Source organism: Zeus faber, assembly GCF_960531495.2.
Source record: "Zeus faber genome assembly, chromosome: 1".
NCBI classification, from domain to species: Eukaryota; Metazoa; Chordata; class Actinopteri; order Zeiformes; family Zeidae; genus Zeus; species Zeus faber.
In genome coordinates this window covers 39,174,019-39,190,844 of record NC_137193.1, presented here as the reverse complement: position 1 = coordinate 39,190,844, position 16,826 = coordinate 39,174,019, and the positions used below count along the sequence as shown (strand labels likewise).

At 42.2% G+C, this 16,826-nt stretch overlaps 2 protein-coding genes across 2 annotated transcripts; one reads left to right on the top strand and one right to left on the bottom strand.

Moving 5' to 3' along the window:
- Window positions 1-1,773: 1,773 nt before the first annotated feature.
- prdx6 (peroxiredoxin 6) lies at window positions 1,774-10,466 on the bottom strand. The gene is made up of 5 exons (XM_079999522.1): window positions 10,333-10,466; window positions 7,845-8,001; window positions 4,804-4,950; window positions 2,636-2,782; window positions 1,774-2,150 (listed from the first exon to the last, which is right to left on the bottom strand). Exons 1-5 carry the CDS (start codon window positions 10,422-10,424, stop codon window positions 2,025-2,027), a joined length of 669 nt encoding a protein of 222 aa, XP_079855648.1. The 5' UTR covers window positions 10,425-10,466; the 3' UTR covers window positions 1,774-2,024.
- A 2,671-nt stretch (window positions 10,467-13,137) lies between these two features.
- Window positions 13,138-16,205, top strand: plpp6 (phospholipid phosphatase 6; the record flags this gene model as incomplete). The annotated part of the gene is made up of 2 exons (XM_080024403.1): window positions 13,138-13,744; window positions 15,835-16,205. Exons 1-2 carry the CDS (start codon window positions 13,261-13,263, stop codon window positions 16,203-16,205), a joined length of 855 nt encoding a protein of 284 aa, XP_079880529.1. The 5' UTR covers window positions 13,138-13,260.
- Between the last annotated feature and the right edge of the window lie 621 nt (window positions 16,206-16,826).

The window sequence follows — 16,826 nt, the reverse complement described above, 5'->3', positions numbered from 1 at the left end:
AGGCGGGAGAGAGAGGGAGGGAGAGACAGAGAGACAAGAGAGGGAGACCGAGAGAGGATAGTGGGCCTTTAAGCCAGTGTCTCATGCCCGGAGTGCTTTGCATACTCTGACACTGGCCATTGTAGTCTGGAATGTGAGAAATGCATTTGATCGGCGTGGTGTGTCTACGCCGTGTCACTCGGGGTGACACTTAAGAACGAGGGGGACGACCAGAGAGGAGAAGAAACCAGAGCCTTCAGAGCGTGGAGGAGGAAGAGGAGAGGAAGATGAGGGGGGTTTTACTGTGTGTTTGACCGAATAAATACATCACACGTTGGAGAACTTGCTCAGATAATTACAAAGCATCCCACTGCAGACACATTGGGAGCTTTCAGAGGGACCGGAATGGCGTAGTACGCACTAAATACTACTTACTATATGTTGGTACTCTTGTCCAGCGTACTTTGGAACAATCTTCTCGGCCATACTACATCATCAGATACATCAGTTGCAGGTTGACGACCACGCTGCATAGAAACTTTTACCGGCCTCACCCTCACAAGGCATTGTGGGATACACTCACTAGCGCAGTCTGTGTTGTTTGCATACTACGGTATTTCACCAGATGCAGTCCATCATCCTGGTTCTTTGTGCATACTACTTGATGCGTGTGGCTTCAGACTTACTAGACGCTAAAATACTGCAACAAGCTGCGAAACTGTTTCACGTGAACACTACACACACACACCTCTCCATCTCTCCCACTGTGGTTGTCCCGACAACAGAATAGAATTAATGGCCTTTCTCCACTTGCAGGGAATCCCATCCACTGCCTTTGGCCTTCCTCACAGTGCATTCCAGGCCAGCGTGTGTGTGTGTGTGTGTGTGTGTGTTCACCTTCAGGTAATTAATACGATCCTCAGTGAAGCAGCTTTAATGGTCGTTGGCTCCAGTGTCTCCTCTAGAGTTGCTGCAGTAAATTATCCATGCTGCCATGCTCAGAAGCAGGCTGCTCACACCTTTGTGGGGAATTATTGGAATTCAAAATATGATAACATTAAACCAACATACACTTTACAATTATTACAACATGTTACTTCCCAAAAATGATGATTCTCATCTAGAATACATATATACTCACAAATAACAAGGTATTGATTTAAAACCGCCTTAGTTATATCTCGGCATTTACGAGAAATGTAATAAGTCTAATAAGTAATTTGTACCTTTTCCAGAAATGCAAGGCTTAGTCATAAAAATCAAAATTAACCTTAAAAGTAAAACCCTCAGAGCGATCGCTGTACATGTGCTGCCACCTATCGGTGGGTTGAGAGTACTGCGGCATGGCTTTTCCTTCAGCTGGGTGGGAGCGACACCCAGCGCACAAGCAGAGCAGCAATGGGTAAACAGAAGTTTCATTTCGTATATGGAAGCATAAAAGTTTACCTCATCCCATAGCAAAGTTTATATTTCCAAAAATCCAACATTTTTAGGGGATTATGGATCCACTGAAGCACCAGATCTTCTAAAACATTTGAATAGACCAAATATACCTGTTTCAGAAAGATATTAGTTTGTGTGTAGTCTGCATACTGTGATGTGACAATAATCAACGTTCCAATATTGTCTCTCGAGCTTGAGTTATTTTAAACATCTTACATCTAGTTCTCCTTTAAGTTGCATTTTAAGTTCTTCCACACAAAAAATAAGTACTTGTTAGTATTATTAAATGTCATGGAATGTTCTTTGTTGTAGTTACTATATTTTAGACAGCAACTGGCCAGAAGACATTGCGATATGTAAACACAAACGGCACCGTGTGTCGAACCGTGTGGGTCTTTATTATTTTGATGACAGCAAGGCACTGATACAACACATTTAGCTTGTTATCGCTGTGCAGTTAGTTCATTCTGAGGGTTTTACAAGTGCTTCTTCCATACAATAAAAGAATCTAACTCTTCCCCAAAGTGTCCTAGTTGAATAGCAGAGCCGGGTCGTGGCCTCCTCGTGGCGGTGCTGGGTCTGTGCCGCCGTCAGGGCTCTGCTCAGAGCTGGGTGTAGCGCAGGTACTTCTTCCCGGACGGAAGCTCTTTGCAGGTCATGCCCTGCGGGAAGTGGACGGCAGCCTCTGCGTCCGAGAGGCTGGGGATCACCATGACCTTCTCCCCCGGCTGGAAGAGACGGGCAGAGAGAAGAGGGAGGTGAGCAGATACTTGGTGCCTTCTCTTTCACCGCTCGGCCGTGGGTGGTTCCTGCATGAGGGCCCACCTGGTTATCATAGCAACGCTCAGAACAGAGATAGGGGAAATGCATCAGCTGTGAATCCAAAAAAAAGTTTGATTTGAAGTAAATGCTATTGGGATATTCTGTCAGTTGCTAATTTTAGAAATGATATTCTATCTGAAGAAGACGAAGAAATAATTTGCATTGTGCATATAACTACTTTCCCTGGAGTGTCATGGATAGCAACTTATTAAGGTCATTGACCAATCAGAAAGGAGGATGCATATGTTCTTTAAAAAAAAAAAAAAAAAAAATTATATCCTACTCTGCAGAAGTACTTTATTTACGCCGACTGAAACTTTTTAGTGAGATTCATGGGATTCTCTCAGATGTAAGAAATACATTAAGGGTGTAATTATTATCGAGAGCGTACCTTCCAGTTGACGGGGGTCGCGACCTTCTTCTGGGCCGTGAGCTGCAGCGAGTCGATGACTCTGAGGAGCTCATCAAAGTTCCGTCCTGTGGTGGCCGGGTAGAGGATGGACAGCTTCAGCTTCTTGTCAGGGCCGATCACAAACACCTGGAGGGGAAGAAAAGTGAGCAGAACGTTCTGAAAGGGGTTCAAGTACTCCAGAGTGTGCAAAGGTTTGTTTCTTGTGTTTAAAAGGACTTTCAAATGTTTCTTAAATGGATACTACCCAGACATGCAATCACCTGATAGTTTTATCTTGTGGTTTGGGAGAAAACAAACCGGTTTGTGGAAGAATTAGGAAACTAGTTTAGCACAGTTATGTTAAATAAAGGTTTGCACATTTCACACCCTTTGCAAGTGCTAAATGGAAGACACCCAGCAGATGGTTTGACCAAAATAGTTCAGAAGGTTGCTGTTTTTGAAACTGAGATTTTTTTGTGTTTTTATTTTAACTAGTCATAAAGGCAAGCTAAAATAACTAAACTTTTGATTGGAAGGTGTATTTCCATGACTTCACAGGAGCTTGCTGATCCCCTCTGCAGCCAGACAGACAGAGTCAATGAAGGCAGTGGAGGATGTGGGGAAAAAAGCCATATAACAAAGAGTGAATTATTGTACTATAAGTAGAATTAGGCGGGGCCTAATATCCAGCCAGATGTCACTTTAAACCAAGCTGCTACTGCCACCATGTGGTTAAAGCTAAACATACTCAAGTTTTATTCTCCAGTACAAATATGGTAATTTATTTTGTTTTGCTTAAAAAAATAAAATAAAACTACGCTTGCAACTTTTTTTAGTTTTAAACAGATTTTTTTAAAGAAAAAAGTAATAATTACAGCCAAGGCAGGCACATCATTGACTAAAAGGCGCTATGAAAAGGGCTATTTCGTCCCCTTTATTAAGAAAATGCATAAAATAAATCTCATGCCACCACACAGGCCCTTTGGTGAGCAACTATCAGTCTATGATACGTCATAGCAGCATTTTAAATATGATTTGGTTATTGAAGAATGTGATTAACGGTTTCAAATAGGCTCTTATAATATACACAATATGTTTTTATAATATATGCAAGATTATTTTAGACTATTAAACTACTCAACTAGTCAAATTTTAAACTTCCGTTTAAACATCAGGAGAATGAGTCAAGTCAAATTTGTATGCATTATGTTTTTAATACTTGAATATATTCATATTTTTAATGCTTGAATGTTGTACTGGGGACAAACAAAGCATATGAAGACTCAAGATGTATTTGTTCAATTTCTTGCTGCTGCTCTGCTGCAAAGCAGATTGCAGATTACAGATAGTTCCTGAAGAAATGCCGCCCGCATTCTCATGGCCCGGTAGGAAATGCCCCAAGGCCCCGCATGGTCCGCGAGCCGGTGGTTGGGAACCTTTGCACTAGAGGACAATCCGTCTGTAATGGTCGGGTTTATTTCCTACTTTCATCGCCCCATCTGTAGTATAACTGGAAATTCTGGTCAAAGGCGAATTCTCCCTTGTATAAACAGTGAAATGCTGGAGAGAGAGACGTGCCGGTGCACTCGTGCGTTTCCGCCGACGCAGACTTTGGACAGTTATCGTGAATATTTCTCTCTAATGGATGTTCATTGTGCAACAAACTGGATGAACTTATATTGAACTTTATTGCTCATCACATGTGAATTTGCTAACTTTAGCAAAAACATTTATTCACACACACACACTAATAATGTTATTTTTCCTCAATATTCAACTTTCGTTCCTGCAGCCCACTCGGCACATTGACGGCTCATATTAAAAACACTGTTATTATTAAAGTACCGGTACTAATAAAATGGGGTATAGTACCGTTTTTAAGGGCAGGGTATTGCGTTACCTTTTTAGTATTAGTATACTGTGCAACATCAATCACTAGCGCACAGAGAGCCGAGTTTGCGTCAATTCACTCAAAAATATATTTATGATTCCCCTAAATTATAATTCCTCACTGAAATGTCATCCCTGTGCATTTATGTATAGGGATAACATTCCAGTGATGCACACTGAATGACGAAAAAAGTGCACCGTTAAAGTACATAGTGAAACGCAGTAACGCGTCTTCTTTCTCCACAGATCTAAAGATAGTACACAGCACTGTCTCTTACGCAGCGGGCGGTGAGCGGCATCCCGTCCTTGTCCCTCTCATCGGGGTCCAACATGCCGAGCTGCACCGACAGCTCCCGCTTGTCGTCAGCGATGATGGGGAACGGCAGCGGAGACTCAGCCTGGTCACCGGCGAACGCCATCACATCCTGAGACGGACAGAGAGGTCACAGGGTTCAAGGTCACTTATTGCCATGACGACCAAGTTGATTGGAACTTCATACTTCAGTATTCTATCGCTAAAGAGGAAAAGGGCTTTTCTTTCCTCTTCTGCCCTCACAACATGAAGACCTACATGACTATGCAGCAAGCTAAACACTCTCCCAAAAGTACCCGGAGACAGGGGGTCACTTTAGGTGTCTTTAATAGAAGCGGTGTGAAACTGCGGAACAGTACAGAAATATGAAGATTAACGATCAGTCTCTATGCAGATGCAAATAGCCTGTTAATATGTTGACAAAGCTCCTACACTCTATGCATAAATGAATAGCATGAATAAACTCACAGATTGTGCTTTCTCAAGGGCAATGACAAGGGCGAAAGCAAACATCATAAACACTTTCCCATGGAGAATGCACATTGATTCAAGGATTTTAATGGAATACTGACCGGATCAGTTCATAAAATATTATTAGACTGATTAAATCCCATCATGTCACCATGACTCCTCTGTAGGACAAGGTTATAGTTAAACCAATTCAACAGCCACGATTGTTAAAAACACTGATGTTAAGGGTGCAAACTCTACCCAGATCATTTTTCAGATAAGCAAAAGATAAATAAAAGGGAGACAAATCTAACTTTCCTTTCATTCTGTAGAACACTTAAAGTAAGGAACTTTTGACCATGATCTTAAATGAAAACAACATTGAAAAAGTCCAATGTTTTGAGTAAATCTTAAAATATATAAATACTCAATTGTTAAATTAAAGTACAATATGAAAGACGCATGACACCTTCTTCCTTTAAACATGGTATTGAGTCAAAAAATAGGATTTGATCCGCCCCCAGTAACTGAATTTAATTCCAGTCACAGAGTAACCAGTATCATGTTCAATTTCTCACATTTATAACAAACTAAATTTCATGAAAATTGGTTCCGAATTAAGCAAGGTAAAGTTGTTGTTGTAGAGAAGTCTGTATCTCTCAATACACGATTCGATTGAAACGTGTTTTTTTTCCCAGCACTAACCTTAACCCTATGGAGTCTTCATTTGTAAAGAAAACACTTGTTTCTCAATAAGTAACTAAGGAGTCCAGTCACATTAACTCATTATAAATATAGTTATTTTTTAAGCAGAATAAATATAAACAAAATATTTCATACAATATCATAGATAAAAGAAATGCTTGGCGGATCATCCGGCTCACTGAAAAGACACAAAGCTTTCAACACACTGCAAATGTATTTTCTCTGCCACATCTGTGTCCGTTCTTTATGTTCTTCTCTAATCTCACTTTTTCCATAATTCTATCCATCAAAGCACAGCATCATGTTCCGTTTAACATCATTATCTTATCTTTGATATCACAATCCAAATCACATCCAACGTACTGACACGTCTCACAAGCTGCCAGTCTTTGTTCTGCCCTATCAAGTGGAGAAATTGAATGGACATATTTTTAAATATATCATATATTATTGAAATGGAGCACACTTTTTTTTGTTTGTTTTTTAAATTATTAGAAGGTACAAGTTGCACTCCAGCTGAGCACCAGCCCCTGTGGCTCGGGCCTCGGTTTTTCACAATGATGTTAAATTTTGCAATTGAGTCGCGGTTCACATGCATGCCGAATCGTGGGGGCAGTCCGTACACATCAACTGCGTTCTGTTTCACCACTACTGACGGATGTTGTGTTTGTAAAACGGCTGGTTTTTTGTAATAAACCACAGGATAGCTTTTTGTTTGACACATTCACGATAATTAGTTAAATACATTTAAAAGGCATGTGCGACAGTAAAATAACTTTTGTGTGACAGAAAAAATGTTCTTTTGTTGCCCAAACAGCTTATCCAATCAGAACAAGGTGTGGGATTTCCACCCTCAGGAGGAGCTTCCCTGATAGAAACAGGTAACTGAAAAACTAGCCCATCACAGCTTTCCATGTCTGTTTTGAGGGACGAGCGTGTGAATAATATGTCCATATGCAAACTCATGTTTTAACTATATACTTTAAATAATAAGAGTAGTAATAATAGCAGCAAAGTAGTAATACTTTACTTTTATTATTATCATTATTATAAAAGTGGGACTGCGTTATGAAACCCAGCGGGTTGAACCATGAGAACGCTGAGTCACAATCCGGCTTCAGTCTGGAAACAAAGGTCCTGCATCGCACGGTTTCACTGCTGGAATGGGGTGTTTACGAGGGTCTTTTATTGGCTGGAGAGTCAAAAACGGTATGAAGTGCGCTCCAAAGTAAAAATCATTGTTTTCCTTACTCTTTAATCAAGGCAAAAACTCACAGGGTTGGTTAATTTTTAAAGTTCCTGAATTGGGGAGGACTGGTTTTCTGCACTATGCACCTTGATACTCCAGGAGAGAGAGAGAGAGAGAGAGAGAGAGAGAGAGAGAGAGAGAGAGAGAGAGAGAGAGAGAGAGAGAGAGAGAGAGAGAGAGAGAGAGAGAGAGAGAGAGAGAGAGAGAGAGAGAGAGAGAGAGAGAGAGAGAGAGAGAGAGAGAGAGAGAGAGAGAGAGAGAGAGAGAGAGAGAGAGAGAGAGAGAGAAAGGCTGTTGCAGTTAAAGTTACTCATTCCCAGGATGATTTTAACATTTTAATTGCCGATACTTTTACTGCTCCAGTGCCTGTGTTGTTTTCCCCTTCTTGAGCGGAGGGAAGGCGTAACATATTTTGGAAACGCAGACTGACTGATTAAGCACCACCCACAGACTTTGAGTGACCATAGACACAGCCAACACAGCGACCAAAAGCAGCAAGACAAGCGGCCACCACAGCAACCAAAGCAATGTACATTGCGACACACGTCGCTCACGGAGGCCTTCCTCCATTTTATAACTCACTGACAGTGTGTCCATCCCACCTTACTCCAGTTGCGGTGGTCCTCCACGCTGTCGATGCTCAGGGCAATCATCTTGACGTCCCGCTTTCTGAACTGCTCGCTGATGGAGGCAGCGCAGGCCAGCTCGGTGGTGCAGACAGGGGTGAAGTCCCGTGGGTGTGAGAACAGGATCCCCCAACTTCAAAACACACAATAAAACAATAACACTCTGTTCTGGAGAAATATCCAGTCCATCATCCACTCCCCCCCCCCACAATGGCCTGTTTTGAAACTCTCAATTCTTGCATCACTGGGTATATTATATTATATTGCTAGAACCTTTGTTTTACACCCCGTCATACACAATATATGTACAGATTTTATATTTATTAAATGAATAAAACACTCAATTTCCTTATTTTGAGGGAATGTGACATGTTTGTTGTTCATTTGTAGGTTTATTGTACATTGCCATTTTTCTGATAGAGGTATATTGGATATGGTCATTTTTGTATAACTATTATTTTTATTATTGACTATTGTATTGATGTGGAATATGACATCACTCGGGGGATTAAAGTATTTATCAATCTAATAGTAAATAAGTTACATAAGAATCAATTTCATACATTTTTAGATTGCACAACCCAATACATTCCTAGTTGTACACAGTAAATAAATAAGTAAATAAGCAGACAGAAAAATGAATAAAGATAAATACAGACATACATTATGACTAAAGGAAAGATTGTGAATTTGCAAAGATGTGCCAAAATAATCCAAAGAATACCAAACCACTTTCTTGAAATCACTGTTCCAATCAACCACAAGCTCAGCGCGCCAGACTACAGGTCTGAGCTTTCATTGTGCTGTTAAACTGTTTAACTTTAAAATCTAACTTCCCATTTTTTCCCGTTGACATTTCCTGGTTCCTGGTTCCACATTGTCAAGGGTGTGACGACGTTTATCCAACGAATAAACATAATTCTTTGTTCAGATTCTCTCGGTTGTTTTGTGCTGTTTCTATCGCTTTCGACTCTCCTGCTTCTCAAATAAAGACTTGGACATAAAAAAAGGGAGTGGTGGTGTCTGGGAATCGGTCTGAGCTTTTGTCCCAATGTGACAGAGATAAGATGCAACCAAAAAGTTCTTGATATCGAGAGAGGGAGGAAGCCTGAGAGGAGCAGAAATCTTCTTTAACTTTGTTATGGTATTTTTCACAGTATGTTAACTGATTGATTGCACAGCCAGCTTATGCTAGAAGGCAACTGCTCCTTTGAAGACCCTTCTACATATCATTTTTAGAGTTTCTTATTGTCCAATTACCCTGTATATATGAGCGTGCGAAGACCATTGAGACTGTAAATTGTCATAAAGGGCTCACTGCTTTGTTGTCAATCAGCTGTAAAGTGTCAAAGGTTTGTGTGCTTCAATAACAGACTGGTTTCCATCCTGGGCATGAAAGCTACAGCCCAAACACTGGTGTTTGGACTTATCAGAGCTCAGAGACCGTGCCAGCCACATAACAGCCTTTTCTCCTTGTTCCACTGGGGCCTTGTGCTCATGGAGACGACAGAAGCATCTGATGAAAGGAGGAACCATGTGACCCGAACAGGAATGTGCAACCAAGGACAAGGATTTTAAAACGCAGCGTGGAAAAGTGGATGAAATCACTGAACTATTGTCTTTTTAGGGCTATATATATATAAATAATAGCTGCAGGCAGCAATACACAGGGTCAAGTTCAGTCATTTAATGCACGTATTTCAGTTTTCCAGGTTCTTATTATAATCTAGTCCAGGTTTGACTGCTATTAGTACAGTAGTTTCTGAAATATACCTGGTTTTATGTGGTCAGTGTGGAAAGAAAAAAAAAATGTAAAATCCACATTGTTCCTTATTTCCCAAACAGAATATTACTTTCAAAATCAGAAACTGTGTTAGAAATGCAGTACGGGCTTCGTGTTATAATCTGCTCCAGGTTTGACTGCTATGAGTACACTAGTGTGACTACAACGTACAGATCTAGCCATGGTTTTCGGTGGTGTGCGCCAGCGTTCAGTTGAATCGGAAGCTACGAATCAGAAGCTAAGTTCAGCGTCGTTGCAGGGCAGGTCATGAACTACTTGATCCTATGGATTGTTGTTAGAACAGTTTAAGAGATTAGGAACTAATGTAAACAATACTTTTTGGTAGCCACATAATGTGCCTTTTGACAAAAGGAAATCCATGGATAATGAAAATCAGACAAAATGTTGAAATTAAGCCCACCATAAATAAATACTTAAAAATGTATGAGAGACATTCTAAGTTGTTATCCGATCATTTAACCGAATCACTGGGTGTAATTTTATATATATATATATTCCACTACAAATAAAAACACATAAACACAATAAACACAATACTGCGCTTTTATCATACAAGCAACGTATCTAATTGTCGGTCAGGGAACACAGCGGGGTTTAAGTCGCACATGGCCTACATACATCGTTCGAACATGCGTCTACCCTACAGGTCCAGGTGCTTACGAATTCCCGAGGAAATCGTGCATCTTTATCCGGCCGGTGGTCGTCTCGGCCTCAAAGTTCGGGAACACGTCGCCCAGCAGCAGCCCAGGCATGGCAGCGGTACCGTGGATCCGCACAGACTGAAGCGAGGGGCGACTTCTTCTTTGGCATTTAACGGCAGCTTGCGTCCTCAATGCTGCACTACCGCCATCTCCTGGAGTTAGTTAACCCCTGCAATGTGCAGTGTGTCCGATTTCCCTCAGGAAGCTGACCGAGCATCTGCCTCGTCCGCTTCCCCCGCTCTGCAGTATGCTCTTTACTCCTCCTTCTGTTAGTCCTGATCTCTTCATTTCTTCCATCGTGTCCTCTCTCTCTGCAAAATACTTCCTGCAGCTAACAAGCACATGCGTTTCTGCTTCCTGACAATGCTCACAAGTGGTTGGACGCTTCCCTGTAATGTGAAGTGTACTGTTCAGGTCACCGTGTCCTATTCCAACCCAGTCGTGTTTGTCTCCTCTTTCCTACTTCCTCCCTTACTCCTCACAATACCCGTGTCTATGTTTTCTTTTTGAACTGCTTGCTTGGCTTGTTTGTCCGTTCTTTCTTTAGCCAGAATGCCTGTATGAGCAGGAACCCAAATGAATATGACCTCTGTGCCTTGTTTCCTTATTGTTGCGTGTATGGATATCATTTCGTAAAGTAATTCCCGGTGATTACTGGACGTACCTGCCATGAGACTGTACACAGCAGAGACTGAGTCACTACAGATTAAGACGTTGTTTGATTTGTTTTGTTCAACCCATTCTAAAGACATCAAGATGCCGTACAGCTCAACAGTATATACAATTGGGCCATTTGAGGTCCATCTGCATATCTCTTCTCTGCATACTTCTATGACTGGGAACTACAACTGCAGAACCCGGAAAGCAGACAGATTTGGAAATGATGTCTTTTGATATTGAATGAGATAACCCGCACCATCGTGATAAAGTGAAACTAAAGCACTTAAGGTGAGCGAGTGAGTGATATTTTGGCTTGTGGCTAGAGTGGATGGGAACAGCAACAGCCAAAAAGCTATTCTACTAGTTCTAAACTGGATAGAAGAAGATAAAGCAATTTCATTAACAAGTATTAAACACATACAGTCAGGTACAAGACAAGATATCTTGACAAAGCTCAAACAAGGTTCGGAATTAAGAGGCAGGAATAGAAATGAAATTCATGTGGAGCAGTTTGCGCTTACGGCCTTCCATACTTTTTCACCGCCCCGCTCAGGGTGTTGGCACTGCTGTGGCCCAGGACGGTGGGGCTGAGCCGGGTCATGCTGGAGAGGCACATCTCGCCATTGCACCCTTGTTTGAATCCCAGAAAGCATCGGTTGGCAGAGGTGGATTGTACAGCGATTCAGGACTGTTCCAGCTGCTGTGGTCGGGCAATGCTGAACTCACCAGGGGTCCTCACTGAGTCATGACATAGGCCGCACTGCCTTTCTGTACTGTATGTAGTATACTGTACTGCAAGTTACTGTATCACTGCTCTGGGTTACTGCATGCTGCGCTGTATTGCTGTGTCGTACTGTTGTGTACTGTACTGTATATCTCCATACACACTTTATTCACATGCACTTCATTGCAAATATCTGTATATACAATAAGCCTATCCCATATACATAACTCTATTCCCTTTATTTCTATTTTATACCCCTACTCTGTATAACCTTTTTGAGTCTTGTTTTATTTTCATTTATATTATTCTATTCACTAACTGCATTACGTTTTAGGAATCAATTCATTTCAGTGAGTTAGCTCGGTAGGAATTAGGTGAGCTATTATGTTCAGTTAGAAACTATTGTGCATCATCTCCGGGTGCGCTGCAAAGACATTTCACTGCATATGTGTATGAACGTATGTATATGTATGTGACAAATAAACCTCTTGAATCTTATATCGCTTGAATGTTGAATCTTGATTCTGGCGTACGTACGCAAAGATTGCGGAGGAATGAACACACAGCGGGGCAACGGTAACTCACACAAGAAAAGAGCTTTATTTAAAATGACAAGCAAGACACCTGTAAAAAGAAGTAAACTTAGATGTTGAGACCCTAATGTACTGTGAGGGGGGACGTCTCTCCTCTTTTCTACTTTTCCATTGACATCTATTCAGTCGGGGGTTTTCTAGAACAGCATCTAGCGGCCATTAGATGAACTGCAGGTACGTGATTATTATTTTTTTTTTTTCTTAAGCAGCCAGGGGTAACCTATTACGGAAATAGCTGATTAAAAAAACAAACAAATTGTAATCAATGTAATAGCGTTTAGTGTACGTTAAGGTAGGTATCTCTAGGTTAACTTTATTTTTCAAATAAAAATGGATCCACTTGTCATACATTATAATGAAAAAAAACCCGACATATTCGAAATGATTATAAATAATTTCCGCGTGGCTCTTCCCTATGCTGCGTTCTATTAGAGTCGGCACTCGGAAAAATGTCACTCCTACTTGGAGAGTGAAACTTCCGACCACAAAAAAAGTTCCTTCGTTGATGTGGTTTATTTGAAAACACTTCGGCTTAAGGAAGAACAATCTTTAATCGTCCCACAGCACGAACCAACTCTGTAGTAGAACAGATGAACAGATAATGCATAAAGTCAAAAAATAGAATATACAGAATGCATAAACGTTACAGTGCAGCGCAAGAATGAATGGAATGACGCTTTATTTCCGAGTTTCAATCGACGCGATATTATCGCTTGTATCGTGAGACTCCATTTCCCACAATCCCTTGCGACGGGGACAACGAAGATGGCGTTTTGAGGAAGTATTCTGGACGTGATGGGAATAGTCAAACGTAACGCAATGAATTGAAAACACCCAGACCGCCGCGGCACTGCAATTAAACCCGATTGGAGTTTAATATACTATATACACCAACTGATACAGAGGAAAAATGCCCTCTCCGAAGGCCAAAACCCCGGGACGGAGCGGCGGGAGCCCAGTGCTCGGAAGCTCCAATGGACGCTACGAGTTCGTGTCACTGAACCGTGCCGCTCCGCCGCACCTGCTCCAGCGCCAGGGATCCGACCCGGCGACCGCCCGACTCAGGGCGTCGGAGAGTCCGACCCGGCGCCGTGGCTCCGGCTCCTCCACGGGCTCGACGGGGGGCGGGCAGGGCATGCCGGAAGAGGACTGCATGCGGCTCAACCCGTCCTTCGTGGGAATCGCGCTGAGCTCCCTGCTGGCCGTGGACCTGTGGCTCTCCAAGCGGCTCGGGGTGTGCGCCTGCGAGGACTCGTCGTGGGGCAGCATCCGGCCCCTGATGAAGCTGGTGGAGATCTCGGGCCACGGGATCCCCTGGCTGGCCGGGACCGCATATTGCCTGTACAAGAGTGACAGCACGGCGGGACAAGAAGTCATGCTCAACCTGCTGATGGGTAAACAACAAGGAAACACTCATATCCCATGTGCTCATTTGTTTATTATGACATTGTGCCTAATCTTGTTGCTTTGGACGTGGTCGCTCTTTCACTAGGATGTGTACCATACCATGCTCACCACTGGCGCAATATGCTGCTTTTCCCTTTTTTTCTCTGCCTCAAGAGCAGTTTCTCTTACGTTCTATTTCACTACACGCCCACCCGTTCCTTTTAGATCTGTGGCTCTGAACGTGGGACCCGGGGACATCCAGGGCAAGAGGTTCCAAGGGGTCCCCAACAAAATGATTAATAGTTAATAAGCGTTATTTCATTTACAAGACGTTAGCACCTTTGATTAGTAAGTAATGATTGTTTTGACCCTAGCTTTACTGTTATCTCTATAACCAGTGTATAGACGGGTATGGAAGTTGGACTAAATCATGTCGAACAATGAATATCTTCTAAAAATGCGGCCCCAGGGACTAATTCTGACAAAATGTGGTCTCTCATCTATTGCGTATCAAATTGAGGGTTTTTTACATGAAAAAGTTTAAAATCACTGCTTTAGATCCCCTCAGTCATAGAGGCCTTCAAAGTAACCCCCCCAAACCACATTTGTGCCAATTGTCCTAACTGGGTGCTATCTTATTTCCACCTTTTAGATGTCATCGTTCATTCATTGCACTCTTGTTTGCTGACATGTTCCTTCACCTGATCTTTATTTCCACCTGTCGGCTCAGTCTTGCTGTTATCACTAATCCATCTACCCCCCACACACACTTACATCTGGCTGCTGCTATCACATAGTGAGTGTTCTTGATTTCTGTTCACCAGTATCCGATATCAGTTTGATAAAATTATCGGAGAATAACCCCATTAAAAAGATTTTAAAAAATTATGTCAACTGATATTTGTCTTGACATTCTTTTAATTTGCGATGTAGAGAACCACTAAAAGTACTAATCTATGTCAGCATCCTCCCTGGCGCTGAGCCACATTCACTATCTGTATTGCTATCTGTAATGATCACATTTGTAAAGAAACATTCATATTATGACCACGCAATGCTGGTCATAATATTAACATAATACACATTAATATGTGTTTCATCAGAGAGCAGTCATATATTTCAGTTCACAGCTTTAACAAAACATGTTCTAGTACCTCTTTAAGGAAAACACTGCTATATTATGATGTACCTTAGTGGACGAAAGCCATCAGAGTATAGTTGGCCTCTGTTCTGACACTTCTCGATGAGACACCAGTGGAGTTCATTCTGAAATATTCAGCCGTTCATCTCCTCTCTGCATGCTGACGATGTCATGCGTTTAGAGTCTATTCAATGCGGACCCGGCGAGCTGCAGCCTCTGGGCCGCTGCGCTCGTCTGAGGATCAGGTGTGAATGTATTATTGCTAAATATCATCCAATCTACGGTTTATCTGTGTGTGTGTGTGTATGCATATTCTTCTGAGCTTTGAACATTATGTGGTTAAAAAAAAAAAAAAAAAAAAATCCCCATAAACATCTCTCTCTCTCTCTCTCATATATCCTCCCTTTGTGTCATTTTATCTGTTAACATTGGAGGCTATAGGTTTTAAAGTGTGGGGTTGGAGTAATAGTTTGTAATTAACAATAAACAATTGTGTTTTCTGTTCATTTCATGCCACTATCTTAATATAAGCCTGTAGTAGTTTCGAAAAAATATAAGTGCTTGCTATTAAATTTACTTGAAGTATTAAAAGTAAAAGTACTTGTCATATCCTGACAGCTTTATCTAGAGGTTAAGTTGTAATTGACCTTTTTTCTGCAGATGAGTACTTAAAAAGCTATAGTAAAAATAGTACACATGCTGTCAGCAATTTACAAATATATACAAATATGAAAAATATGAACCTAACGTAACTGTATTATAGTAAAAAGCATAGGTATTTACTTTGAAATGTAGTGGAGTAAAAGTCAAAAGTCTCCAAAACTGAATAAACTAAAGTACAAATACTTGAAAATGTACTTAAGTAACATACTTAGTTACCTGCTGCTCACCTCCTTAGCAACATGTTCACAATCAACATGCAGAGCTGTTTGCTAACAGTTCCTTCTTCCTCCTCAGCGCTGCTGCTGGACCTGGTCCTGGTTGCGATCGTCAAGGCACTGGTCCGCCGCCGCCGGCCTGCCCACAACCGCATGGACATGTTCGCCACCTTCTCCGTGGACCGCTACTCCTTCCCCTCGGGGCACGCCACCCGTGCCGCCATGTGCAGCCGCTTCCTGCTGGCCCACCTGGTGCTGGCTGCCCCGCTTAGGGTGTTGGTGCTGCTGTGGGCCGGGATGGTGGGGCTGAGCCGGGTCATGCTGGGGAGGCACAACGTTACAGATGTGCTTTTCGGTTTCTGGATGGGTTACTGCCAGTACAACCTGGTGGAAATGTTCTGGCTCTCGCCCCAGGCCCTGCAGGCGCTGCTGGGACCGCTGATCGTCTGAGGAGGGGCTGTACAGAGGGCGGACGAAGAACTGGTCCGGGGGGGGCGGGGGGGGGGGGGGGGGGGCGAGCGTGTAGGTGTTACTGGGTTTTAGGAACTGTTCTAGTTATGTGGAAATGCAGCATGTGGGTCAAGTGCTAATGTAGCAGTCAGATGCTCGGCTTATCATTCTACATATTGAACAGAAGGAGAAACACATATTGGCTGATGTCAAGCCAATGCTGATGGATGCAGAGAGCAACATGGATCCCATCCCAGGTAGAATTATACTAAACATAATACTAAAAAAGTAATTTAACTCCAAATGAAATCCCCCACCCCTCCCCCCACAGTCAAGATGTCTTGCAAAGGGATTGAAAACAAGTCAAGGCCAATTTCTTTATATAGTCCTTCATTAGAGTTTGTCTCCAAGGGCTCTTCAGTCCCACATTCACAGCGGTTTGACAGCTCCTTCTAAACATAAACCATCAGAGCTGCCAGGAAAAAGCTCCCTGAAATGCCAGAAGGAAAGATGAAGAAACCTTGGACTTGAAGAAAAAAATAAACCTGACCATGAACTTGAGTGAGCTCCACAGATATGGATCCATTCCATGTTTTCTTTCGAAGTGTTTTCTCTCATTCC